Raw genomic sequence first — 26,699 nt, 5'->3', positions numbered from 1 at the left:
GTTGTTTTTAAGTATAAACTGAACATGATTGCAAAACTTTGAAAGTATGAAACGCATCTGTTGCTTTTAATTGTATGTTGCCATTTAAGCTATCGTTTGTCAAAACTGAATCTATCTTTTGTCATTGTAGACCATGGCTTCTAGAAGTAGGTCAGGAAGTAATTGTTGTTCATCCCCTTCCATAACTTCAAACATGGTTACTGGAAGTTATCAATCTGTTAGTGTTTCCCCAAATGATAACCAAAACCCTTTACCACCAGTAGGTAACTTACCACCAATAGATAATAGTACCCCAACTGAAACACCTAACTTAGTTCCCACTACAACCCCAACTGAAACACCAAATCCAGATCCTGAATTGGTGGAAGCTACTGCGGGGCTGGGGACTTCTTGCACCTTCGATGTGCATGTCACATCATCAATTTGATCGTCAAGGATGGAATCAAAGAATTACAGAATGGGATTGATGCAATTTGGCATTGTGTAAAGTTTATTAGGTCAAGTTCAAGTCGATTAGACAAGTTTAGGGAGTTTTCTGTTCTTGAGCACTTGAATAAGAATGCGAATGTTCCCCTAGATGTGATCACTATGTGGAACAGCACTTATTTAATGCTTGCTGCGGCATTAAAATATGAGAAAGTGTTTGATAGGATGGGTGATGAAGATGTGCAGTTTAGGCATTATTTTGAGGAGAAAGATACCAAAGGTAGGAAGAGGACAGGCCCTCCCGTAGAGGCAGATTGGAGAAATGCTCAAGCTTTAGTGCATTTCCTCAAAAAGTTTTACGAGACAACACTCAAATTGAGTGCTTGGAAATCAGTTACTGCAAACTTGCAGTTCAAAGAGATGACCGGCCTTCAAACAGAGATTGATAAGAAGGCAAATGATGATTCTGATGAGGTTTTGCAGAGGGTGGCAGTGGGGATGAAAGAAAAATTCAACAAATATTGGGGCAGCTTTGAAACCATGAATCAAATCATGGTGATTGCAAATGTCCTAGACCCTCGCTGGAAACTGCAATATCAGAAAGCAGCATTTTTAAGGGTGGGAGTCAGAGCTGGCACCATTGAGAAGATAACTAGGGACTTGAAGAACATTCTGTTGAGAATGTATGATGAGTATAAGGGCTGTGAGGGGGGTTTAAGTCAACCAAACCCCCAAGATGGTGTTGCAGTAATGGAGGGGATTGAGTTTGATGATCTAGAAGATGGACAAGCTGAGATACTTGCTGATCTCATGCAAGAAAGACTCGAAAATGAACATGAAATGATATCCAACGAGGTTGACAAGTACCTTGCAGATAGATATGTCAATCCTTTAGTCAAAGGGTTTGATGTTTCACAATGGTGGAGGGTCAATGCAGTTGCATATCCTATTCTTTCCAAGCTTGCTAAAGACATTTTTGCAATTCCTTGCTCTACTGTGGCAAGTGAGAATGCATTTAGCTTGGGAAAAAGGGTAGTTGATCCCTTTAGGAGTTCACTCACTCCTCAAATGGTTGAGGCACTAGTTTGCACTAGTGATTGGTTGAGAGCTGAGTAGCCTAATTTCTATTCAGAACCAACAACGGATGAGATGTCCTTGTATAAGGATCTAGAAGAACTGCAGAAAGGTATAATCTGGAAATATTAGCTTACTTGAAATTTTTGTTTATTAATACATCAACTTATTTCTATATTGACTTGGCTATTTGTATTTTTTTTGTGGTTTTAACATTGAAGAAACTGCTGCGCTGCATTTGGGAGGTGCGAACTCGTCTACGACAAGTACTGCTTGAAGATTTGGATGGTGCAAACATTCAGATCGAAGATATAGCTGCTGTGCATTTTTTGGTCAAGTCTTTGGAGTCTACTTGAAGATTTGGATGCAGCTGCTGTGTTTTTTGTTTTGTTTGTTTAGTCTTTGGAACACTCAAATCACTTGCAGCTTTTTGTTTATTTCAATTTGAGGTTCTGTAATATTCATTGTTTATTTCAATTTGAGGTTCTGTAATATTCAATAACTTTTAGACAACGTGACATACACTTGATGAAGATGTATTATTCAGGAAATTGTAGAGTTAAGTATGTATGTAATAGCTTTTATGTATTTGGTAAAAACTGAACAGGAAAAATGGTCTAAAAACAGCCCAGAATGGGTGATTGGCCTATATAAATGTTTATCAATATTAGGCCCAATCATCCTCTTCGGTTGGGCCCTAACCGAGACAAAACCGACCGTAATATTGGTAACCGAAAGTTACGGTTACCGACTTTTCCGGTACGGTAGTGGTATCGGTTTTCAATATACCGATGTGTTTCGGTTGGTATTCGGCTCAGATGAAAAAAAACGGTAACCGTACCAAATCCAGCCCTAGTATAAGTTGTCCATAACTGTGAATAGTTTATTTCATATGGACAAGATTAGTTGAAGTCAGAATTCCCTTATCTTCAAACTCATCAAATTTAGGTTGATGGGTTTTGTGTCGGGTGTCATTAATTTTTCATTCCGTTGAATTGTGCATTGGCCAAAAAAAAAAAAAAAAAGAGTGGAAAGGTCGCAAGGGACATGCTGAAGCTGAACTTGGACGTTGCCTTGCGCTGTTCAACATATATAGCCACATGCTTCTTATCCCCAGCTAATCACTTTGACTTTATCTTTCAACCTCATAATTCTGCAAAGATTTCTCAGTATCCTTCTTTACTTCATTTGCTTTGCTGCTTTCTTCTCTATTCTCTTTGCTCTTTACAACTAAAGTTGTACTTAATTCCTTTCAACAAAAGAATGGCAGTGGGAGAAGTCTTTCTTGCGGCATTCCTTCAGTTGCTGCTGAACAGGTTAACGCCTCGGGAGATCCTGGGCTACTTTGGAAGCTTGGGAGGAGTTGGCAAAAAGCTGCAGAAATTGAGGGAAACACTGTCCGCAGTTGCAGCGGTGCTTTACGACGCAGAGGATAAGCAGCTGACGAGCAAGGCAGTGGATCTGTGGCTGAATGATCTCAGACACTTGGCTTACGATATCGACGATCTACTCAACACCTTTTCTACAGAGATGTTAACACGCAAGCAGCTCAAGGTTCACCAAACTGGCACAAGCAAGGTACGAGGCTTCTTTACCAAAGTTCCTCACAAAGTTAAGTTCAATTTCAATATGAAGTCCGAAATAGACGAGATTGCTAACCGCTTGCAAGACATATTTGACCGGAAAGAGAAACTCGGTTTGAAATATATTGAGCATGCCTCTACTTCAACATCATCATTGCAAAGGACACCAAGTTCGTGTGTGTTGGATGGACCTGTGGTTGGGAGAGATGAAGAAGCAAGAAAAATAGTGGAGTTGTTGTCCAGAGATGCAGATCCTTCTTCTCCCACAAATTATGAGGTTGCTGCCATTGTTGGTATGGGAGGACTGGGCAAGACAACGCTTGCGGGACAAGTCTTCAATGATGTAGCTGCAATGGAACAATTTGATCTCAAGATCTGGGTTTCAGTATCCGATGACTTCGATCTTCAAATGGTGACGAGAACTATTTCTGAAAACGTCACATCTAGGCCATGTGATGATTTCAGTCGACTTCAAGATAATCTGAGCAAGGCGATAGATGGTAAAAAGTTTTTGATTGTTTTAGATGATGTCTGGAGCACGTGTGGTTATGATTCATGGACAAAACTGCAAGCTCCCTTCCGTGGGGGAGCTAAGGGAAGTAGGATACTGGTGACAACACGTGATGAAAAGGTGGCAGCATTGATGGGAGCCCCAGCCGCTGAAGTTTATTATTTAAATACTCTATCGGATGAAGGTTGTTTGCAACTATTTGAACAGCATGTTAGCAATGACAGGCCACCAAATTTTGACTTGCTTAAGAAGAAAATTATTACGAAATGCAATGGATTACCATTGGCTGCAAAAACTCTTGGTGGTGTTTTACGCTGTAAAGAAACTGACAAATGGGAGGAAATACTGAATGACAAGTTATGGAGTATATCAGATGGGAGTAATATACTCCCAGTACTCAGATTGAGTTATAATTATCTCCCTTCAACTTTGAAGAGGTGCTTTGCCTATTGCTCAGTACTTCCCAATAATTATGAATTTGGGAAAAACCAATTAATCCTTCTATGGATGGCAGAGGGTTTCCTTGAGCAACCAGAAGGAACCAAAGCAATGGAAGATATTGGTGACGAATATTTTGGGGAGCTATTGTCTCGGTCATTCTTTCAGAATTCGGGCAAAAACAGTTCATACTATGTAATGCATGACCTTGTTGGTGATTTGGCACGATGGGCTGCTGGAGACACATTTTGTAGATTAGAGGATAAACCGCATGGTAGATGTTCTCCAACGACTCGTCATCTGACTTACATTTCTGGTAAGTTCGATGGGATAAAACGATTTGAGACACTTTCTGAAGCAAAATGCTTGCGGACTTTCCTTCCACTTTTAGTTTCCAATGGTTATGAGAATTGTCTAACTCGTTATGCTACTTCTGATTTATTGCCACAATTGAAGTACTTGCGGGTGCTCTCCTTCAATGGGTATAAACTGATCGAGGTGCCAGATTCCGTATGTAATTTGAAACATCTACGGTACCTTGATCTTTCTCACACATTGATAATGAGTTTGCCTGAGTTAATATGTGTTAATGTCTAAAAGTTCGGCGGTAGCTGAACCTTTGTTAACGCTGATCCGGTGGGCGGATCGATACTTATAGTGTTCTCAGAGCCTCCGTTGCCTGTCAAGTAAAATACAAAGGGGCGTCAGAGGGAGACCGCGCTGGGCGGTCTTCAACTCTCCGATGCCTAAGTTAGTCAATGTATTTATGTTGACAGAGTAACAGTAGGTAAAGTATTGAATGCGTAATTAATGAGGAGAGAGGAGAGGACCTTTTATAGGTGAGGAAGAGGTTGACCTTCTCTTTGTTTTCGATGTGGGACTGATATGCTTCAGTTCCCAGTTTCAGAAGCTTCTGATGCCATCTTGGCGCGGCGCGTGGCGGCGCGTCGTCGCCGATCTGGAGGTGGTCCGACGTTGGGGCTGTAGCCCGCCTGGCGGTGTGTCTGCATGTCATTCCTTTGGTTGGAATTAGTACCTTTGGCGGTACAATGAGCGTAGCCCATTAGAGCTAATTATGCTTGCAAATGTACATGTATGTACAAGTCCCCCAAGTCCCCAGTCAAGGAGGGCAATCTTGGTTGGGGAGTTGTTCGGCGGTTTGAAGCGTTTTCTTCCGCTAGACTTGCAAGAGCATAATTAGCGTCAGTGCGTTGTCAACCGTTGGTTTTATCGAGCAAACGCTTTATACCCTTTCGGGTGGGCCCCTGCTAGGCCCTCCAGGGAGTCCCCCACTCCCCGGCTAAGATAGATCTCCGGATGGTCGGAAAATTGTTTGTTGAGGGGGAGCTGCACGGAGCAGAGGGTGTTGGGTAGCGAGCCCAAGCTTTAGGACCCAAATGACGGGGGTCAACGTGCCTGATCAGGGCCGTCGTAGACTGTTGACCAGTCCCCGTGTCCCGTAGGGACGGTCTGACGGTAACGCCGCGTGGCGGTCGTTGTCAGAGTGAGGCGTGGCCTCGGGATTCGCCGTTTGGCGGATATCCCCCCGCTAAATGCAGTAAGAAGCGGTGTCCGGTAGGCGTGCCTAGCGGTATTTTGTAGAGTGATATTGCTGAACATACGCGGCTAGCAAGCTGAAAAGGAGGTTCCGCTAGATGTTCATAGCGGAAGATGCCCAGCTTGCAGGATGGTAAGGGAGAAGTTCCGCTGGCGGGGTTTCGCTCAGCGGAGACTTCGTCACTTGGCCGATGACAAGTGAGAAGTTCCGCTGGCGGGGTTTCGCTCAGCGGAGACTTCGTCACTTGGCCGATGACAAGTGAGAAGTTCCGCTGGCGGGGTTCCGCTCAGCGGAGACTTCGTCACTTGGCAGTTGACAAGTGGGAAGTTCCGCTGGCGGGGTTTCGCTCAGCGGAGCCTTCGTCACTTGGCAGATGACAAGTGGGAAGTTCCGCTGGCGGGGTTTCGCTCAGCGGAGACTTCGTCACTTGGCAGTTGACAAGTGAGAAGTTCCGCTGGCGGGGTTTCGCTCAGCGGAGACTTCGTCACTTGGCAGTTGACAAGTGGGAAGTTCCGCTGGCGGGGTTTCGCTCAGCGGAGCCTTCGGACGATTGGGGAATTCTGCCCAAACGGTTGCTCCCACCGGACGCTTCGTCTGGTGGTAGTTGACACGTGTTGAACCCGTAGAGGGTTAGCGTGTGCAGGCCTGTCCCCTAAGCGTAGCCGTCTTCTCGCCATTAATGATAGTAATGATGGATTTCGTAACCGAGGCGACGCCTCGGTTAATCCGGAGAGTAAGTGAAAAGTGATGACACGTGTACGGCTGGTGTGTGATGTCGTATTTCAGCGGACGGCTTAGAACGCGTTGATGTTGACATAAAAGGGGGGGAACCTTAGCGAGATTTGACACTTTGTGAAAACTTCAAACCCGAGTCGTCGTCTTCAAGCTCCCTGCGATTTGCGAATAGAGTTCTTCAGGGCGAAAACTGTGGAGTTACCGGGTCTTGGGAACGAGGTTTCTATTGGTGAGGACAAGCGCTTGCAATCACAACAAGGGTTTCATCAGTAAGGTTGGTTCTCTGAATCTTATCCCTGTTCCATTGAATTTCTGTTTATTTGTTGTTGTCAGTGTTCTGGGTTTTGTGAAATGGGTTTTTTGGGGGATGGGTTTTGGTGTTTTTTGACAGTCGGGATTTCTGGGTTTGCTAGATGGTCGAATCTGGGTTCAGTGTTGGTTATTTGTTCTTGTTTTTGTGATTTCTAGGTAAACTGTGACTCATGTTCTTGTCGATACTGATGTACGAATAGGCTAGATCTGTTTGTGCTAACTGGTGTGGGTTTTAGGGTTTGGGATGGCTAACGTCATAGAGATATCGAGCAGTGAGGATTCCGGGTCTGACGTGTCGTTTAGCGCGGCGGATAGGATATTTATTGACTCGTTGCGTCCGTCTGCCCATGCAGGAACCTCACTGCCGGAACCGCTAGAGGTTGAGCCGCTACAGACCATACCTTGGGAAATAGCCATGGGTCGTACGTCACGTCCGGAGAGCTCTAAGGCGGGTGAGGTGGCGGCGGCCAAAGGTAGGCGCGACGAGCGCTTGGCGAGCAACAGTGCCGCCAGCGGATCCGCCGGGAATGAGGAAACAGCGGGGGAAGACGCTGAGTCCGCGTGGTTCCTCCGGGATGGCACCCCCGTCGACGAGGCGGGAGGGCGGATGACTCTCGCCGCTGTTGGCAAGATGAAGCGGACGTTCCGGCTGCCGGGCTCTGTGAAGCTGCGCCCGCCGACTGCGGATGAGAGAGCGTCAATTCTCCCGGTGGGATTTGCGGCCGTTCACGAAGCGATATTCCGCCAAGGGGTGACATTACCGCTGGTGCCAAATCTGCAAATCCTGGTGTGTGAATTCGGCCTTGCGTTCGGTCAGGTTTGTCCCAACATGTGGCGCCTGCTGCTGGCGATGAACTCCTTGTGGCGGTTGTCCGGATGCGAGGGGCCTACCGTGGCGGAAGTGCTTCACTTCTACGAACTGGTGTACGTGAAGCGCCAGGGTTGCAGAGGGCAAGTGAACCTGAGCCGCCGGCAGGGAGCGCCAAAGTTGATAGAAAACCTAAGGGATTCAATGTCCTATTGGCGGGGGACCTTCTGTGTCGCCATGGAGGGATGGGAGTACCAGGCTGGAGCGAACGAAGAAGGGCCGACGTTTAGGATTAAGTCGGAATTCCAACCTATCCGAGGTTGGTGACCAATTTCCGCTGGCGGTAGCCGGCGGGGTTTTTATGTTGAAGGCTTTGTATTCTTACTAATCTAATTGTGTTTGTGCAGCGGGACTGCGGTACAACCTAACGCGGGAGGAGGAGTGTCGCATTGCTCGTATCAGAGGCTGTTGGCGGAACCGTAACCTGCTGGACTTCAGACTTCTGACTGGTTGGGATTTGCTGGTCGACCAGAAACTTACTCGCTCCATTGGTAAGAAATTTCCGTCAGATCGATATTTCGTTTGTAACTAGTCGAGACTGACTGGCTTGTGTATTTTCCCAGAAACTCCGCCAGGAAATAAGTCGAGTCGCGACGCTTTCGAAAAAGCAATGGACCGCGCCGAGGTGGACAACTATCTGGAGACCATGTATGCCGAAGGGCTGGCAGCCCAACAGACGCTGGTGAACCCCGAGACACTGGCGCTGAGCCAGTCAGAAGTTCCGGTAGTGCTGCCAATGCCACATCACTCCCATCTTGGTGAGGATGGCCTGCCGGTAGTGCAGGCGGGAGTTTCAGTGTGTGGCGGGAAGAAGGGAGGCGCTGCGGCTGGGCAGCAGAAGGATCGGATGCCCGCCAATAGGCGTGGTCCTCAAAAGGAAAAGGCGGTGCCGCCGGCGGATGCTGTCATTGCAGCAAGGGAGGAACCGCCGGTGAGGGTGACAAAGACTGCCGCCGGGAACCAGAGGGCGCCGGAGAGAAAACGTCGGCAGGCTGACTCCCCTGACGAGGAAGAGGGGGAGGACGTGGAGGTGATCAGCTCGCGCCAACAGAAGAGGGCCCGAGGAGCTCCGTCGAAGACTGCTGTGGTGGAGGGAGAAGAGCCCGCCGCCAACGAGCTAGACTCGTTTGCCGAGTACGCACCGTTCATGACAGGCGGGGAGCGGGAGTTTCTCTTCCACCTATGCGAACGGCTAGGGTTCGGCGGCCTAGCGGGTATCTCACGCCCGACAGCAATTGACCAATCGCCCTTTAACTTGGCGTTTGGGCAAATATCGGCGGGACTGTACGACATGTTTGCGGCGGCGTCGAAGCAGCCCATGGTCGAGGGGGAGCTGCGGGAGGAAATTCAAAGTCTCCAGAGGGAGTTGGCGGAGGCTAAGGAGAAGCTGGCGGAAGCAGAGCGGCGCCTGACGAAGGCAGAGAGTGACCTTGCCGATGCCCGCGGTAAGCTCCGCGTGGCCATCGAGCGCGACTTGGAGAGGAATGACCGCGTCTCCAAGTTGGAGCGGGACGTTGCGTTGCTGGAGGAGCGGATTGCCGCCAAGGATAAAAAACTTATTATCGTCCAGCGGGAGTCTGCCGCCCGGGTGACGGAGTTGAAGCGGTTAGAAGGTGAGGTTGCTCGTCTGAGAGCTGAAGGGAATACCGCTGCGGCAGCCGCTGTCGAGGCATTCAAGCAGTCTGCCGAGTTTAAGAAGGCGATGACTGAGTCGGCGAAGGCCGGGGCCCTGGCAAACATAGATATGCTGAAGCGGAAGGGTGCCATCGACTTTGCCAAAGCGTCGCAGCCTGATGTGCCGCCAACCAGGAGTACGCCGCCGGTGAAAACTGTCGTGGCAGCCCCAGTGGGAGGCGCTCGGTCAGGGAGCGGGGAAAGTGGTGCCCATCCGGCGGAAGACTCCCAGCAGACTCCCAACCCCACCCCATCAGAGGTGTCGCGCGCTGGTTTCTTGGCGGCGCACACCCGTGCAGATGGTACCATAGAGACCCCGAGCCCGACAGCGCGAGGGTCCGATCAGACTAGTCGAGCGGTCGTGCCGCCGCCCGCCGGAGCAGAAGATGCCGAAGAGCACCCCTGAGGCCAGTTGGACCGCTCTAGATTTTGCAACTTCCCTATTTCCGTTGTAGCCGTTGAGGCATATCATTTTGTAACGTTTTTGCTGAATAGTATGAAATTCTGAGTTTATGTTTGCCCCATGTGTTTGTGCCGTTAGTACTCTGAATTACATTTTGCTTTTGTCAATCAATGACACATTAAAGGAATTAAAATTGGTCCAAGTGCACTTCGTAGCGGACGAGGTCCGCTGACGATTGCTGGCGTTGCCAGTTGCCCTCAGTGCTAGACTTGGTAACAATGGTTTGAATAATTCCTCGTTTCATTGATAGCTGATTGATCAGCGTACAAAAGTGGGGTAGTACCCGTCGGGTAGCTTCCCTTAGCTAAATATTAAACAAAAATTTAGCTAAGTCAAGATGCTCCTGGGTAGCGGTCTGACTATTTGTAATAATACCGAAAGTGTTCAGTATTCCAAGGGTGGGCCGATTTGACGCCATCCTTGTCCATTAAGTAGAAGGTGCCTGGGCTCACGACTTCCACAATGTTGTATGGGCCCTCCCAAGTTGGGCGGAGCTTGGTCGGAGGTGGAATGACTTCTTTCATTACCCAGTCCCCCAGTTGGAGGTTCCGGGCCTTGACTCTGGCGTTATAGAAACGCGATACGAGCCTTTTGTTTTGCAAGTTGCGCAAATGGGCCTTGAGTCTTTTCTCTTCTAGGAGGTCCCTGTCCAGATTGATGCCGTCGCCGTTGGTGTCTGGGCAGTAGCCCTCGACCCTAGCGGTAGGCTGAGTTACTTCAATAGGTAGGACCGCCTCTGCGCCGAACATCATGCAGAAAGGAGTTTCGCCGGTGGCGGTAGTTGGAGTTGTCCGGATGGCCCATAGGACTTCTGGAAGCTTCTCCGCCCATAAACCCTTGGCGCTGTCGAGCTTCTTTTTTAGCAGCTTCTTGATTATCTTGTTTGCTACTTCGACCTGGCCGTTGGTTTGGGGGTGGGCGACAGATGCAAAACTTAGCTTGGTGCCCAAGTTGGCGGTGAACGATATGAGTTCCTTGTTGTTGAACTGTGTACCGTTGTCTGTAATGATTGCGTGCGGGACACCATAGCGGCAGTAGATGTTCTTCCAGAGGAAGCGAATGACCTTGGCGGTAGTAATCGCCGTTAGTGGCTCCGCCTCTATCCATTTACTGTTGTAGTCGATGGCTACAATGATGTACTTGAACTGGCCCTTGGCAGTTTGGAATTTTCCCATCAAATCAAGGCCCCACGTGGAGTGAACCCAAGGGCCGATGATTACTGACAGAGGTTCCGCCGGCGCGTGTGAGAGATCTGCGAACTGTTGGCATTTGTGGCAAGACCTCGAAATCTTCCGGGGGTCATCACCCAGTGTGGGCCAGAAGTAGCCTTGTCGCAATGTGCGGTTGGCTAATGATCTGGCGCCTGAGTGGTTTCCACATTCTCCGCCGTGGATTTCCACCAGGACGATCTTTCCCTCCTCTGGGGTTAGACAGCGGAGGTTGGGGTAGGTGAACCCCTGGCGGTACAGCTTGCCATTCTGAATGTTGTAGCGGGTTGCTCGCCGCTTGAGCTGTCTTGCCTGGATCTTGTCCTCTGGCAATGTGCCGTTGCGCTTATATGCAATGATCTCGTCCATCCAGCTGGAGTTGACGTCAATGTTGAAGATCTCCGCCAGGGTCCTTGTGATGCTTGGCTTGTCAAGGTATTCTACCCTTGTGTCCGCTGGACTCTGATGTGGCTGGGCGGTTGCCAGTCTCGCCAGTGAATCAGCCTTGGCGTTCTTTTCCCTGGGGATTTGTGTGATGTTGTGGAATTTGAACTTTTTTAGCAACGTTTTGACGTACCCCAAATATGCCGCTAACTGCTGGTCCTTGGCCTGGAAGCTGTCGTTGACCTGGTTAACGACTAGCTGGGAGTCGCTGAATATGTTGACGCTGTCAGCCCCTGAGTCAATGGCGAGGAGTAGACCGGCGATGAGTGCCTCGTACTCCGCCATGTTGTTCGAAGCTTTGAAGTTGAATTTTAACACATATTCCGCGTTCAGTCCCCCGGGTCCTGTTAAGATGATTCCGGCGCCGCTGGCCTTGGCGCTGGCGGAGCCGTCCACATGCAGGTTCCAGTCTGACTGTGGGGGAGCTGACTCCTCAACGGTTACTATATCTGTTCCGGGACTTGTCTCAACACCGGGCTCCGGCCGTCGCTCGGTTAACTCAGCGATGAAGTCCGCCACTGCCTGGCCTTTCATGGCGGTTCTTGGCTTGTAATCTATGTCGAATTCGCTGAGCTCGATGGCCCACTTGCTGAGGCGCCCCGAGTGCTCAGGGTTCTGCATCACCTGCCGCAGCGGCTGATTGGTTAACACATGGATCGTGTGAGCCTGGAAGTATTGCCGGAGGCGTCTGGCAGCAACGATAAGTGCGAGGGCCAGCTGCTCCAAGGGGGGATACCTTGTTTCTGCACCGTTCATGCCTCTGCCGGCGTAAAACACTGGAAGCTCATCTTGGCCTTCCCGCCGGACAATGGCGCAACTTACCGCCGATGCAGAAACCGCCAGGTAGATGAATAGTGTTTCTCCTTGCACAGGCACAGAAAGGAGAGGGACTGCCGCCAGGTATTCCTTTAAGCCCTGGAACGCCGCTTGGCACTCCGGGTTCCAGTCGATGACCTTCTTGTGCGTTGTTTTGAGGAGTTTGAAGAATGGGGCGCACTTATCAGTGAGTCGAGAGATGAACCGGGAAAGGGCGGTTAACTTGCCCTGGAGGCACTGGACGTGTACTTTATACTCAGGGTCCGCCAGGTCAAGGATGGCCTGGACCTTGTCTGGGTTAGCCTCGATGCCTCGCTCGCTGACGATGTATCCCAAGAATTTGCTAGCGGTGACCGCAAAGAAACACTTCTCTGGGTTGAGGCGCATGCCGTAGGCCAAGAGAATGGTTACTATGACCTTGAGGTTTGCCACATGTCCGCTGGCCTTTACGCTTTTGACTAACATGTCGTCCACGTAGACCTCGATGATTTTTCCCAGATGCTCAGCGAACATGGCATTCATCAACCGCTGGTAAGTTGCACCGGCGTTCTTCAGACCGAAAGGCATGACATTGTAGCAGTAGAGGCCTTTGTCGGTGGTGAAGGTGGTGCATTCCTGGTCGCTGGGGTGCATCTTGATCTGATTGTATCCGGAGAAAGCGTCCATCATGCTGAGGAGCTCATGTCCGGCCGTTGCATCGACTAGTTGATCGATACGAGGTAGCGGGAAGCTATCCTTTGGGCATGCCTTGTTGAGATTTTTGAAGTCGACACACATCCGCCAGTTGCCGCTGGCCTTCTTGACCATTACCAGGTTTGAGATCCACTGGGGATAGATAACTTGGTGCTGAGGGGGTCTTGCTAGCGGTTTCCTGATGACTGGAAGATGGCTGTGCTGATTTTGGTGTTAGTGGTGGTGGTGGGGTTTCTCCGTATGTGATGAATTCCGCCTGGGCGTGAATGACCGCCTCACTCATGACGTGGTCATACGTCGCATTGGGATGATTGTAGTTGAGGTGATAGAGGAACGGTCCCTTGAGCAGTCCCTTCCTGAAGGCCGCCGACGCCATCGTTTTGTCTAGGTCACAGCACTGAGATGCTGCCGCCCGCTACCTTGTGACGAAGGCCTTCAGTGACTCGTCCTTCCCCTGCTTGACGCTGAACAGCTGACTTGTGTTGTGATGACCAGCGGATAATAAGATGAACCGGGAGAGGAAAGCATGGGATAGTGCATTGAATGAACTGACAGACCCCGGCGGACACTCAAAGAACCAGTTCATTGCCTCGCCATCCAACGTTTCGCTAAACAAGTGGCACAAGGTGGCGTCGTCGAATCCCTTGTTGTTGGTGACCTTCTTGAAGGTGTCCATGTGGACGAAGGGATCGGACATTCCACCGTAATGCGCCATCTTTGGGGTTTTTGCATATGCCGGTCTGACAGCCTGCAGAATGGCAGCGGTGAAGGGCCCGGGTCTGGCAGCGAAAAGCGGATTCTGAGTTGGCGCTGGGACGCCTGACTCCGCCCGGATCAACCTCTGCTCCAACTGGTGCATCCTTTCCAATATCTGGGCGGTTGCATCGTTGGTGGAATCAGCCTGAACAACCCGCTGGGACAGCCCGCGCCTTGGCACAGGCGGGACATTCGCGGTCCTCGTCTCCGAGCGGTTGGTGTGCGGGAGTGATTCCGCCTCTTGTTCTAACATGGGTTGGGGTATGGGCGGTGGTCCCATTCCCAATAACTCGGGCGGGTTCAGCGGCACCTGCATCTGTATGACCGGCCCCGGCCCCAACGTTCCGGTGCCGGGTCGGCTATGCCTGGTGCTATGTGACTGCTCGCCCTGTGCTGGGTGGGCGGTGGCCTCCAGCGTCTTCTTTAATTCCTCGAAACGTGTCATGAGCGTAGCCACCTGCCGCTGGGCTTCAGCCTTTTCCTTGCGTTCCGCCTCACGCTCCTTGTTTGCCTTGTGAAGATCCGCCAGTGCCAGCTCGTACATAGTGACGAGATCTTGGACCGGCGGACGGCTGCTGCTCGGATTTGCCTCACCGCCGGGGTTGGCCGGGGTTGTGAATAGTGCGCGGTTAACGCCTACTGCTGGGTCGGGAGGTTGGGGGACGGCGGGATGGTCTGCCTGCTCTTCAGCGTTTCCCCCGCTACCGTTAGTCATGGTGATTGTGGTGGGATGGCCTTTTGTTCAAGGGTTCCCACAGACGGCGCCAATGTTAATGTCTAAAAGTTCGGCGGTAGCTGAACCTTTGTTAACGCTGATCCGGTGGGCGGATCGATACTTATAGTGTTCTCAGAGCCTCCGTTGCCTGTCAAGTAAAATACAAAGGGGCGTCAGAGGGAGACCGCGCTGGGCGGTCTTCAACTCTCCGATGCCTAAGTTAGTCAATGTATTTATGTCGACAGAGTAACAGTAGGTAAAGTATTGAATGCGTAATTAATGAGGAGAGAGGAGAGGACCTTTTATAGGTGAGGAAGAGGTTGATCTTCTCTTTGTTTTCGATGTGGGACTGATATGCTTCAGTTCCCAGTTTCAGAAGCTTCTGATGCCATCTTGGCGCGGCGCGTGGCGGCGCGTCGTCGCCGATCTGGAGGTGGTCCGACGTTGGGGCTGTAGCCCGCCTGGCGGTGTGTCTGCATGTCATTCCTTTGGTTGGAATTAGTACCTTTGGCGGTACAATGAGCGTAGCCCATTAGAGCTAATTATGCTTGCAAATGTACATGTATGTACAATATGCATGCTTTACAACTTACAGACGTTAATATTAGAGAATTGTTCAAAATTGAAGACACTACCTTCAAACACGAGCAATTTATCTAATTTACGTCATCTCAACAATTCAAATACGCCTTTATTGGAAGAAATGCCTCCCCAATTAAGTCGGTTGACTCATCTGCGAACTTTGCCTAATTTTGTGGTGGGGAAAGGTAGTGCATCAGGCATTGGAGAGTTAGGGTCATTGCATCTTCTTGGGACCTTGAGGCTTGAAAGATTGGAGAATGTGATTGATGTTGAGGATGCAAAGAGGGCCCAAATAATGAACAAGGAAGCGCTGGAAACCTTGCGATTGGAATGGAGTGGCACAAGTGAGAAGGAGTCGGAGGTGCTCTGTAGTTTAAAACCTCAGAAAAAGCTTCTAGAGCTCACCATCAAGGGTTACAATGGTTTAGAATTCTCAAAATGGATTGGACATCCTTCATTCTCTGATATGACGTATGTAAAGTTACAGAACTGTAAAAATTGTCGATTCTTACCTCCTCTTGGCCAATTACCTTTACTAAAAGTCCTTTGGATAAAAGGACTGGCCAATGTTGAAAGTGTGGGTGCTGAGTTTTATGGAGATTGTAGCTTGCCTTTTCCAGTGTTGGAAGAGCTGAGGTTCGAGGATATGCAAAATTGGAAGGAGTGGCTTCCTTGCAAAAGAAATGAAGAAATTCGAATTTTCCCATGCATGGGAAAACTTTTCATCCGTAGTTGCCCCAGTCTGAAAGGTTGGTTGCCCAAGAACATGGATTCATTATCAAAGCTGCGTATTGTTGAATGTGAAGAGTTAGTGGTTTCAATTACCAATTATAAACATCTTCGTGAGCTGCGCATCGACGGTTGCAAAAGGGTGGTGCACAGAAGGGGAGTTAAGTTTAAGTTACTGGAGGATATGCGGCTTCATAGTACTTCAGAGTTCAGACTCAAAATAGATGGGTTCATCAGAGGATTGACAAAGCTTCAAAGATTGCAGATTACTGGTTGTGAAGAGTTGACATGTTTATGGGAGAATGAGTATAGATGGTTGCAGCCTCGGATTTCTAATATTATTGGAGGCAACATCTCTGATTCCCCTCCTCACTTTATTCAAGAGCTAAGAGCGCTCAAGCAACTTGTGTTAATTGGATGCTCAAATCTAATTTCTTTTCCAGAAGCTGGTTGGCCACCTTGTCTAGAATCTGTGAAAATGGAGTCGTGTAATTCTTTAAGGCATTTTGTAAGGAATCAGATACCACCAAGCATAAGAAGAATAGAGATAGCAAAATGTCAAAATTTGAAACGATTAGTCAAGGATGCTGGGGAGCTAGAGGGTTGTCTGGAGAAGTTGGAAATAACAGGGTGTGCATCTTTGACATCCTTATCAGGGGAAGGAGGCCGACTACCCAGAACGCTCAAGAACATTTTGATAAGTGAATGTGAACAATTGGAGTCCATAATCAAAACATTCCACGATGACACTTGTCTTGAAGTTATTCAGATATGCGAATGTGCAAATCTCAAATCCTTTCCAGAGGGGCTGTGCCATCTCTCCATTCTTCGCAAGTTAATTATAAGCGAATGTGGAAGTCTCGTTTCTTTCCCGAGAGGAGGGTTGCCATCCAACCTGACATACTTGTATATCTACAATTGTGATCAGTTGGAAGCCCTCCCCAGAGGCATGGACAACCTCAGCTGTCTTCAGACTTTGAAAGTGCAATGCTGTGGAGGTAATTTGGCATCCATTCTAGAAGAAGGTTTCCCACCCAACCTAATTCAACTTGTTATTATGAAACCCAAAAGCTGTAAGCCTCTCTCAGAGTGGGGGCTTCACCACTTGGACAGACTCACCTCTCTTAAAGAATTGTGGATCTGTGGTGTAGATCCAGATCTGGTGTCCTTTCCACCAAAGGAGGTGCTACTCCCTAAATCTCTCATTAAACTCAGGATTGGAGACTTCCCAAATCTGAAGCGCCTATCATCACTCACTTCTCTTGAATCCCTTGCCATTTGGAATTGTCCGAAGCTAGCATCTATTATTGGAGAACAAGAGGATCATCTGCCTCTTTCACTTACACAGCTTCGCATCTTTAAGGGTTGTCCGCTGCTCACAAAGAAATACAAACCAGGTAAAGGACGACACTGGTCCAAAATAGCCCACATCCCTTACGTTTATGTTGGAGACTTCTTTGAGGAAGCCGAAGCCGACCGCTGATACCTACAAATCAGGTACTTCAACTTTTACTGAAAAGCAAAACCTTGATTCATTCTACTACTATGTTTTAATTGTCAAAAACCCCAAAAAGAAATATGTTTATACTATAGGTTTTGGAAATCTATCTTCCATTGTTGAGCATGTACTTGACTATAATGATTTATTTTATTTTTTTTTTGCAAATCACGCCGGTTATTTCTAAAATTTTTGAAAGTTGTCGTGCATATGACTACACAGATGTTGTGTTGGTGCATGAACATCGTGGTAAATTCAATGGTTTGATTGTATGCCACGTTCTGGACCAACAGCTTTTTTTCAACTATGCAATGTGGTATTGAAACTGATGTAAAACAGCCGAAAAAATCCAGATAACAGCAAATAAATTTAAGAAATACTATAGGAAGAGGTGATAGTGGCAATTGCGGAATGCCAGTCATGATCAACATTGAAGTTATACCATACTTAGTAATTGTTTGTGTTTAAGCTTGCTCTTCCTTTTCTTTGTTTTTTTTCCTCGCACTTTCGTGCTGCTTTTGTGACTGTCGTGTTTTGCGCTGGATCTATTTTAGTCTGGACATTTTGATAATAGTTTGCTGCTTATAGGTTACAAGACATGTCATGAAAGACAACAAAGGCATGGGAACAGTGCCGCAGGCTTATCCACATCAGATATTTAACAATTTGACAACTATGGTATCATATTTCATCTAAAGATTTCTACTCTAAATCATAATTGTTCTCTCTCACTCACTTTATTGTACCCAGTATATTGGCAATATAATTGTTCATAGATGATAGTCCTTCTCCAAATGAATAACTGTTACAGTTTTTATCTCCTAATTATTGACAAAGAAAATCAATTTGACTGGGATGTTCATTGATTCTCTTCGTGAGAGTGATCTTTCCAGTCTGTCACCATAAAGCAAATGCAGTTGCCAGAGGTGCAACCATTGCTATTTGGTGCATGTTAAGATACATTGTTTTTTGTAGAGATTCCTGCTATTATTGCAGGACATTCTTTTGACGCTAATTGTAAGTTGGGGTTAAGGCACCATGTCCCCTCTATGTATTCTACTGTTTCATTAATTAAGACTTAAGGGCAGCCGCACCCGCCCTTCTTCAAAAAAAAAAATATCAATTTAACTGTTGGAAGCACCATTTATCCTACTTGATTTGATTTAGGTGTTTCGGTCACCTATTTAGATGGTAATATAAATGGATGCTCTCTCTCACATTCATACGTATAGTCACATCTCTCCATGTTTTTGAGTTGGCGGACCCTATTAACTTTCTTATTATATATTTGTATTTTCTCGACTGCTGATTCTCGATAGTTGGGTGGGTGAGCGGACGGCAAATGTTTTAAAGCATCTCTTTCCAAGTGCCAAAACCTTATACAAAAAGCATAGACTAAAATATCTTTGATATTCTTATCAAAAAAAAAAATATATCTTTTATATTTTTGATATTTCTTAAAATTTCTGTTTTTTACAAAGCACCAATATTAATTTAAACATATTTTTGATATTTTATTTTAGTATATTTTTAGTTGATCATGTAACTTTTATCTAAAATTTTGTTAAAATTTTCATCAATATTTGATATTTTCTCAATATTTCCATTAAATTTTTTTTAAAAAGTCATTGCTTTTTCGAATGAGCAGGACTACATTTCATTCAGGTTTGTTGTCTCATATACTTTTTTGTATTGATTCTTTAAGGACTTCAGGTTCAGGACATACTGGGCTGGATTTTAGCAACATAATAGGTGTGTGTAGACGCAAGAAATTTAATGAAAATAAAATTCATTAAATAAATCGGTCAATTTTTGAAATTTTGGCTAAACAAGCTTAGTTGGCACATGGGTCCTACAAAAGGTACACGTGGCTCGTACATCACTAAAATTATGTGAGCTTCGAGGATGACACATGTCAAAACACGAGTGATCCATCGATTGAATGATGCGGAAGCATCAATTGTGGAAGCGTCAATTTATCGCTGATTGATTGTTGCTCGAGTTAAGCATTTAAAGCGGATCAATCGTATTAAACTGATTGATCTCGATGAAAATCAAGCATCAAATACAAATATCGATCAGATTAAATTTTTTAATTCTGATTTAAATCAAGTATTAAATACAAATATCGATCTGATTAAATTATTTAATTCTGATTGAAATCAAGTATTAAATTCAAATATCAATCAAATTAAATTGTTTAATTCTAATTGAAATCAAGTATTAAATCAAATTATATTTGATTGGCATATTCCTTAAATAAAAGGTAATTAAATCAACGAATTAAAACTGATTGATTTAATTACATATTTACGGAATGTGATTAATGCTATGTCATCAATGCATTCCAAATTGAGGGAGACATCGACATTATAAATACCCCTTCTCAAATCAAGAGAAGGGAGGACGACGACAGATAGAGGGACGCAAGCAGACTGAAGAAATGTCACGCCCCGAATTTTGAATAACCAATTCAAATCCGAAACATGAATAATGACAATTACAAAATAACCTTTCTGAATTTTTTTCTCAGAACAAACACACCACTTGCCACTCGAATATAAAATCTCGAAAACCTCAAGTTCATTATTACAATTCACTCTCACAAAGTAAAATTGTAAAGCTCTAAATGAGCATAACACACCTCACAAAAGAAATTCAGATTAACACAAATGCAACTACTCTACGCAGCTCGATCACCTTCCTGATTCTCCCGACCTGTAGGATTACCCGCTACACCGTTTGAATAGTGTACCGGGATTGCAACAACACAAAACCCGGTAAGCTTTTTGCAATGCTCGTATGAGTAAACAAGAAATGAATGGTTGATTTATTAGATCACAATTCTTTTAACTCAAGTAAACAACCAACAATCTCAACATCCACAAAGAAAACGTCAAATCAACTCACGAAAATAACAAGGAATACATTCCCACAATCTCCTGACCTCAATATCACCTATGTGGTCTTTCCCACAACCTGCAATTATCCCCACTGTGGTCTTTCCCACAACACGTTAGAGCTCTAACTACACCGTTACCTGTCACTTCAGCCAAAGTTCAAGTAAACGATGTCTGCACAGGTTATCTTAATAACCCTCGAACTTTGGACTTTCCATCCTCAGAACAAATATACTTTGGTTATCATTAAACCGTCGAACTTCGGACATCCCCATCCTCAGAACAAAAACACTCCAGTCATCCTTAACCGTCGAACTTCGGACATCCCCGTCCTCAGAACCCTACATTCTCTACCTCTATACGAGCCACAATGTAAACCATAATTATCCAACATGAACCCATCAATCATGATCATCGCATAAGAATATGGTAAATCACATTCCAATTCATAATAAAACTAAATCATCACAATTCCACAGTCTTCAATGTCATACCAATTCGTATATAATCACGTAAATATATATATATGCGTAATCATCCACTCAGGAATGACCACTAATACCATCTATAGTTCAAGCATAAAAATCATGAAATTCATTTGTATAGTTAAAATCATTTTACTTACCTATGGACCGTAGTTGACCAAGTCCATATGATTTAAAACAAATATTTATTCCATAAATATTTTCACACAATTACGACAAAAATAAAGTAATTAAAAGTACTCGGTTCGTAATATGAACCACGTGAGGTTTACTCACCTCGATATTCCCGCTGCGCCTTCAATTTAACACAATTCACAACCGAACTTGCTCACCCAAGGAAGACCGTCAATCACCTAATCAAACATGACCTTAACTTAGCCAATAACTCAAAAACATACTCAAACGACAATCCAACAGTCGGATCGAAATTAAATGATGATCCAACGGTCGGATCCTCACGGATCGCCTTTAGGATCATCTTCCAAAAATCATCACGAAGATCCGACGGTCAGATCTTCCTGAATCGTCCTTACTAACATCTCCACGAATTTATACGAAAATCCGACGGTCGGATTCTCACGAATCGCCTTCCGAATCACCTTTTTACAAATATACGAAGATCCAACGGTTGGATCTTCGCCCATGACCACACAAGGTCACTGGGACGGTCATACAATCATCATATCAAAACTACGAGTCCATCGGACGGTCCTATGTTCATAGATCACAAATCGAACGATCGAAATCGATCGAAACGTAAAAATTCATAACTTAATCATACGATATCCAAAAATTACGTATAATATATCGAAATGATCGTATTGAAATATAGAATCTAAAAATGCACAGAAACTGCTCTTGTGACCCCCGGAGGTGGCCAGAAAGTGTTGCCGGAGTTAATGGCAGAGCCGCCGACCACCACCACCAATGGTGTCGGGGCCGGGCTGCTCTTCTTCATCTCATCAAGCTTAACAAAAAACTCTAAAGGCATGCTATCAGAAAAGATCAAGAAGGGGTCAAAAATTACCGAAGTCAGTCAAGGTGGCCAGAATTTTTCCAGAAACCGGCGAGCTCGATTTCGACGTAAAAACCTTCACCAATCGCCTCGATCCCTTCTGTAAACTTGTTCAGCAACTCAAGTCGAGTTCACCAGGCCAAGAATCACAAGGAATGGTGGTCTGTAATTCGAGATATCCAGATCGAAAGGTTGTTTTTCAATCTAAACGGGTTGAGCTCCGACGAACGTGGAAACGTCCACCACTTGCGCGATCCTTCTTGGGGTTTGATTATAAAGTTGAGACGAGTCCAATGAGCCAAAAATCAAGAGAAATGGTGGCCTGTAGCTAGAGATATCGAGATCGACTCGAAATCGGCTCAAATGGGGTCGGGTCCTCCGCCGCCGCTACCGGCCGTTCTGCGGCACAAGGCTGCCACTGGCAGCTGCACAAGGTCGAGGCGAAGCTAAGGGAGGTGGTCCGACGTCTTGAGGTGGCCTTAGGTGGAAGAGATCGGCTGGTGAAACTTGCTCTGTTTTGGGTTTGGTTCGGCCGAGAGAGAGAGAAATTGTCTGAGCTAGCTTAATTGTATGATTCTTCCAAGCACTTGTCATAAAGTTGTAGCACTTCCAATTATGCTTACTCATGTAAAATATTAAAGTGGTCTTGTCACTTGTCATAAAGTTGTAGCACTTCCAATTATGCTTAATCATGTAAAATATTAAAGCACTGGTCTTTCTCTTTATGTGATCGACCCACTACCGCCTAAAACACGGAACACACCACTACTTTGATTAAAAGTGTCTGCCACCAAGTTTTGTTTTGATTAAAAAAATCGAGGTTATTACAAGAAACCTCTCCAAAGCTCAGAAGTCTCCCAATCTCGTGAAGAACCATCAAGCTGCCAAGTAGCCGGTCGCTTCATCTCACCAACTTCAGACAAATAAGGGAAATCACCTGCAAGCTCAGAAGTTCTCAAACTCGCGGAAAATCAACAAGCACCAAGCAAACGTACCGATTCATCCTCCATCAAAGCCATACTCACCACGTGACACCTCTCGTGGTTCAAGTTTGATCAAGATCAAGCCTCTATAGCCCTTGATCATCCGTCGTCTTCAACAAAGTAAATCCTCTACAAGTTCTTCATCAAGCTCGTGGAGAATCAACAAGCACCAAACACACGTGTCGGTTCGTCCCCTACCAAAGTCGAAGAACGCTCACCACGTGACACAACTCGTGGCCTAAATCCGATTAAGATCAAGCTTCTACAACTCTTGGTCAATCATCTTCCTCAAATCGTCAACATAACAAGAAGTTCTCACTACAACCGTTCGATTCAAGATCAAGTGCTTGCCACCCTTGGATCAAATCAACGTCGGAGATCGAATCAGAGGAGATTCTTGTGAAAGAACATCTACAGAGATTGTAACCCTCAAATTCATTAATAATAAAATTATATTATTTTGTACACGTGTCCTTCTTTCATTCATTGTAGGATTTTCGTGTTTACAAATTTGGCACGCCCAGTGGGACCATCTCTGGCTCTCATCTCTTTCTTTGACAATCTCAAGTCGTCATCCTCAACATATGGCTTCAAAGATGATTCAACTCAAATCAACAAACAAGACCAATAAGGTGGCTACTCAAAAAATGAGTAGAAACCTTAACAATCATACCGGTCGAAGTGAGTCGTCTCAGCTTGCGACATTCACAATTCATCCATCCAAGTCGCGTAAGACTACCACTTTCACAGCATTAGGGGCAAACATCACTAAGCAACGAAGTTCAGCATACTTAAGCGACTCAAGAAAATATTCTCCTTCGCCCACTGCCAGTGTTGATCTGCGTACACACCAACGCCCCAGTTCATCTTCTGATAACCAAACAGAAGGGATTTTGGAAGATGCCTATTTTGCTATGCAAGTCATGGTGATAGGGGTCACCAGCGTGGAAGAATAGGCGACCCAGATAGCCCAATTGGCTGAAGCAGTTGAGAAGCTACAGAAAACTATTAAAGAGAAGGATATGGAAATTGCTGCGCTCATGGAGAAGTTAGAAACTCAACGTGGCAATGACTCAGAAAAAGGTTCGCATGGTCATAAGAAAGACTCATCTGGCGGATCATTTTCTGAACAAAAAGAAGAATCAAATTCCATCTTAGCTTCCTGGACAATTCAACAACTTAAAGACATGATTGCCAACACAATCAGAGCTCAATATGGTGGTCCCTATCAGGATACGCTAACATACTCCAAACCTTATATGAAGCGGCTCGACAATTTGAGGATGCCAACTGGGTACCAACCTCCTAAGTTTCAACAATTCGATGGCAAAGGTAAACCCAAGCAACACATTGCGCATTTCATTGAGACATGCAATAGCGCTGGCACAAATGGTGACTATCTTGTGAAACAATTCGTTCGTTCACTCCGAGGGACAGCATTCGAATGGTTTATAGAATTCGAGCCTGAATCAATTGACATCTGGGAGCAAATGGAAAAAGAGTTCTTGAATCGCTTCTTCAGTACTCGTCGCATTGTGAGCATGTTAGAGCTCACCAACACCAAACAACGAAAGGACGAGCTGGCCGTAAAATTCATCAACCGTTGGCGTGCACTAAGCCTCGATTGCAAGGATTGACTCTCAGAGTTGTCAGCGGTAGAAATGTGCATTCAAGGCATGCATTGGGACTTACTGTACATCCTTCAAGGGATAAAGCCTCGCACCTTTGAAGAACTTGCCACTCGAGCTCATGACATGGAACTTAACATCGCTAGTCATAGTCGAAGAAGAGGTGAAATTATTGAACCACAAAATCATAAACGTGTCATGGAGTCCTTGGCAATCACAGCTCCTGTCAAAGTCACAGCACGAATCAAGTCAGATAACCAAAACAAGTTGGAGACGACTCATGATCAAACAAGGCGGCGCACTCTTAGAGAGCTAGAAGTTAAAAGTTGCCCTTTTCCAGATTCTGATGTTGCTAACATGTTGGAAGATTTTCTTCAAAAGAAAATAATCAAATTGCCAGATTGCAAACGTCCGGAAGAGATGCATCGCATCAATGACCCAAAGTACTGTAAGTACCATCATATCGGTCACTCGGTGGAGAAGTGCTTCGTGTTGAAAGACCTGATCATCAAGCTCGCACAACAAGGAAAAATCTGTTTAGACATTGAAGATGACGTGACTCAATCAAATCATGCTGCCATCATCTTTGAACAACTCGAAGCAGTGTCATCGTCGCCTTTGCTGGGGGCATGCTACTTGCCTAAATTGCCTTAGAGCACACAAATATTGCAACGCTCCTAGCCAGCAAGAGCCTAATCTGCACGTGGCACCCAAACCAAAAAAAAAAGTCCGTTGAGTTGAAAACCCGAAAAGGCGGCTCAAGCAAAATAAGGACAAAAACAAAAAAATTCATCATCACATCATCCATAAATCCTTGAACTACGTGATGACTTGATCTCTTTCTTCGGAAGGGTACGTAGGCAGCTCGGAAAGTTACTCCGAGTCCAGTCATACCAAAGAAAGAAGATAATGAGTTTGCTCGGGAAGTTATTCTGAGTATGGTCATATCAAAGCAAGAAGATGACTCTGCTTGGAAAGTCTCTCTAAATTCAATCACAACAAAATAAAAAGATGAGTTTGCTCAAAGATGCTTCAAGATGACGATTGGATTCAATATGACTCAAGAATTTGGAGTCGTCCGCCAAGTCAAAGAAGAGACGTGTAAAACTCAAATGTCAAATGTTTACCAGGAAGATGACTTTACACAATCTATAGGCGTTTGCGCTTCTTTTTGGAGTTGACAAATACGCAAAGCCTAACTGCTTGAAGCAGACTCTTTCCATGTCCAAGAGATGGAAGAATCCAAGTATTTAGGACGTTCGCGTTCTTCCTTTCATATTGACGAATACGCAAAACCTAACTGCTTGAAGTGGAATCTCTCCATGTCTAAGAGATGGAGGAATCCAAGCATTTAGGACGTTCGCGTTCTTCCTTTAACAGGTAATGAAAATGCAAAGCCTAATTGCTTTAAATGAGTTCCCTCCAAATCTAAGAAATGGAGGAGCCCAAGCACTTAGGACGTTCACATTCTTTTATTCGTCGTCGACAAATACATGCAGTTCACATCGAATCAATGGAGAAACAACAGCTGTGTCATTTGCGGTCTTCACCTCATGTACAAGTTATACAAGTTGATCATTTGATGTGGGTCTCCATCATCAATTCTCAAACTTTTGCTTCATTCACATTTCTTCAATCATCTTCCTAAAAAAAAAAAAAAAAATTTAAAAAATTGCAAAAGAATAAATAAAATAACCAGGGTGCATTTCGAGATTGCATTGATTCCAGTACGCTTATTGTTTCTCAATTATGGCCATTTAGAAATAGAAGAACGAATTGAGATTCTTTGTTTCCACTGTGAGCCCACCATCACAGAACTGTGAAGTTTTCACATGTTGAAGATAACTTCAAATTCATGCATGCAAGTCTTCATGTACATGGAGGACTCTTGAGCCACGTGTTGCTTGTGCACTTCATTTTGTTCGTCTATGTTGAACTACTTGCATTTGAATAGAAAAACGTGATGCATATCTACGTACCTTAATTTCACAATATTTAGCAAAACACCATAATAATCATGTGTTCCACCAACAAAAACTCCAAGTACATATATACCACTATTTTGTGTGGTACGACGATCATCTAGATCTTTTGTGTGGAACCTAACCCCATCAACAATACAACCAGTATATGTATGGGCACGCACATCAGGTTTACAAGCCAAACAATAAAGTTGATCAGTTGCATCCACCAATCCACTTTGGACTAATTGACTCATGTAGAGATAATACAAGATGAATTAGCATACTTTTACAAGTAAATTACATAAAACATTAATCAAAATTGGGATACGGGTAACATACTCGTTTTTCAAACCAAGTAGGAAACTCTTCTTCTTGTCTTTTATATAAATTGGCGTTACTTGTTTGCTTTAGTTCAGCCTCGTGTTCTCTGCATGTGTTAATAGACAATCAAATAAAGTAAGCACATTTTTGTTAATCTAAAATTAAAACAAACACAAAATTCACAGAAGTCACTTACTTGAGATATGGTTGGACTTCTTCACAATTGTATAGCACATACCAATGAGCTTTATTTACTTCTTTTTGGTCGAGCAATACATATTTCTTCCCACTAAATGGACGAACTTTTTGGGAAAAAAACT

At 45.4% G+C, this 26,699-nt stretch overlaps 3 protein-coding genes across 3 annotated transcripts; all 3 read left to right on the top strand.

Annotated features, from left to right (window-relative positions):
- Window positions 1–133: 133 nt before the first annotated feature.
- Window positions 134–1,542, top strand: LOC133716355 (zinc finger BED domain-containing protein RICESLEEPER 2-like). Its single transcript, XM_062143066.1, has 2 exons — window positions 134–403; window positions 490–1,542. Exons 1-2 carry the CDS (start codon window positions 134–136, stop codon window positions 1,540–1,542), a joined length of 1,323 nt encoding a protein of 440 aa, XP_061999050.1.
- Window positions 1,543–2,532: 990 nt separating this feature from the next.
- Window positions 2,533–9,585, top strand: LOC133714715 (uncharacterized). Its single transcript, XM_062140931.1, has 4 exons — window positions 2,533–2,669; window positions 2,763–4,348; window positions 7,853–7,996; window positions 8,069–9,585. The coding sequence occupies exons 1-4, from the start codon at window positions 2,548–2,550 to the stop codon at window positions 9,583–9,585; spliced, it is 3,369 nt and encodes a 1,122-aa protein (XP_061996915.1). The 5' UTR covers window positions 2,533–2,547.
- Window positions 9,586–14,818: 5,233 nt separating this feature from the next.
- LOC133714716 (putative disease resistance protein At3g14460) lies at window positions 14,819–17,949 on the top strand. The gene is made up of 2 exons (XM_062140932.1): window positions 14,819–17,082; window positions 17,672–17,949. The coding sequence occupies exon 1, from the start codon at window positions 14,819–14,821 to the stop codon at window positions 17,066–17,068; it is 2,250 nt and encodes a 749-aa protein (XP_061996916.1). The 3' UTR covers window positions 17,069–17,082; window positions 17,672–17,949.
- The last annotated feature ends 8,750 nt before the right edge of the window (window positions 17,950–26,699 follow it).

This window comes from Rosa rugosa, chromosome 6, assembly GCF_958449725.1.
Source record: "Rosa rugosa chromosome 6, drRosRugo1.1, whole genome shotgun sequence".
Lineage (NCBI taxonomy): Eukaryota > Viridiplantae > Streptophyta > Magnoliopsida > Rosales > Rosaceae > Rosa > Rosa rugosa.
This window is presented reverse-complemented; position numbering and strand designations above follow the sequence as displayed.

Coding starts and splice junctions, on each gene's coding strand:
- LOC133716355 (XM_062143066.1), top strand. CDS start 134: ATGGCTTCTAGAAGTAGGTCAGGAAGTAATTGTTGTTCATCCCCTTCC. Junction 404..489: donor GGACTTCTTGCACCTTCGAT/GTGCATGTCACA, acceptor CATTGTGTAAAG/TTTATTAGGTCAAGTTCAAG.
- LOC133714716 (XM_062140932.1), top strand. CDS start 14,819: ATGCTTGCAAATGTACATGTATGTACAATATGCATGCTTTACAACTTA.
- LOC133714715 (XM_062140931.1), top strand. CDS start 2,548: ATGCTGAAGCTGAACTTGGACGTTGCCTTGCGCTGTTCAACATATATA. Junction 4,349..7,852: donor TCATCTGACTTACATTTCTG/GTAAGTTCGATG, acceptor GTGTTTGTGCAG/CGGGACTGCGGTACAACCTA. Junction 7,997..8,068: donor GAAACTTACTCGCTCCATTG/GTAAGAAATTTC, acceptor GTATTTTCCCAG/AAACTCCGCCAGGAAATAAG.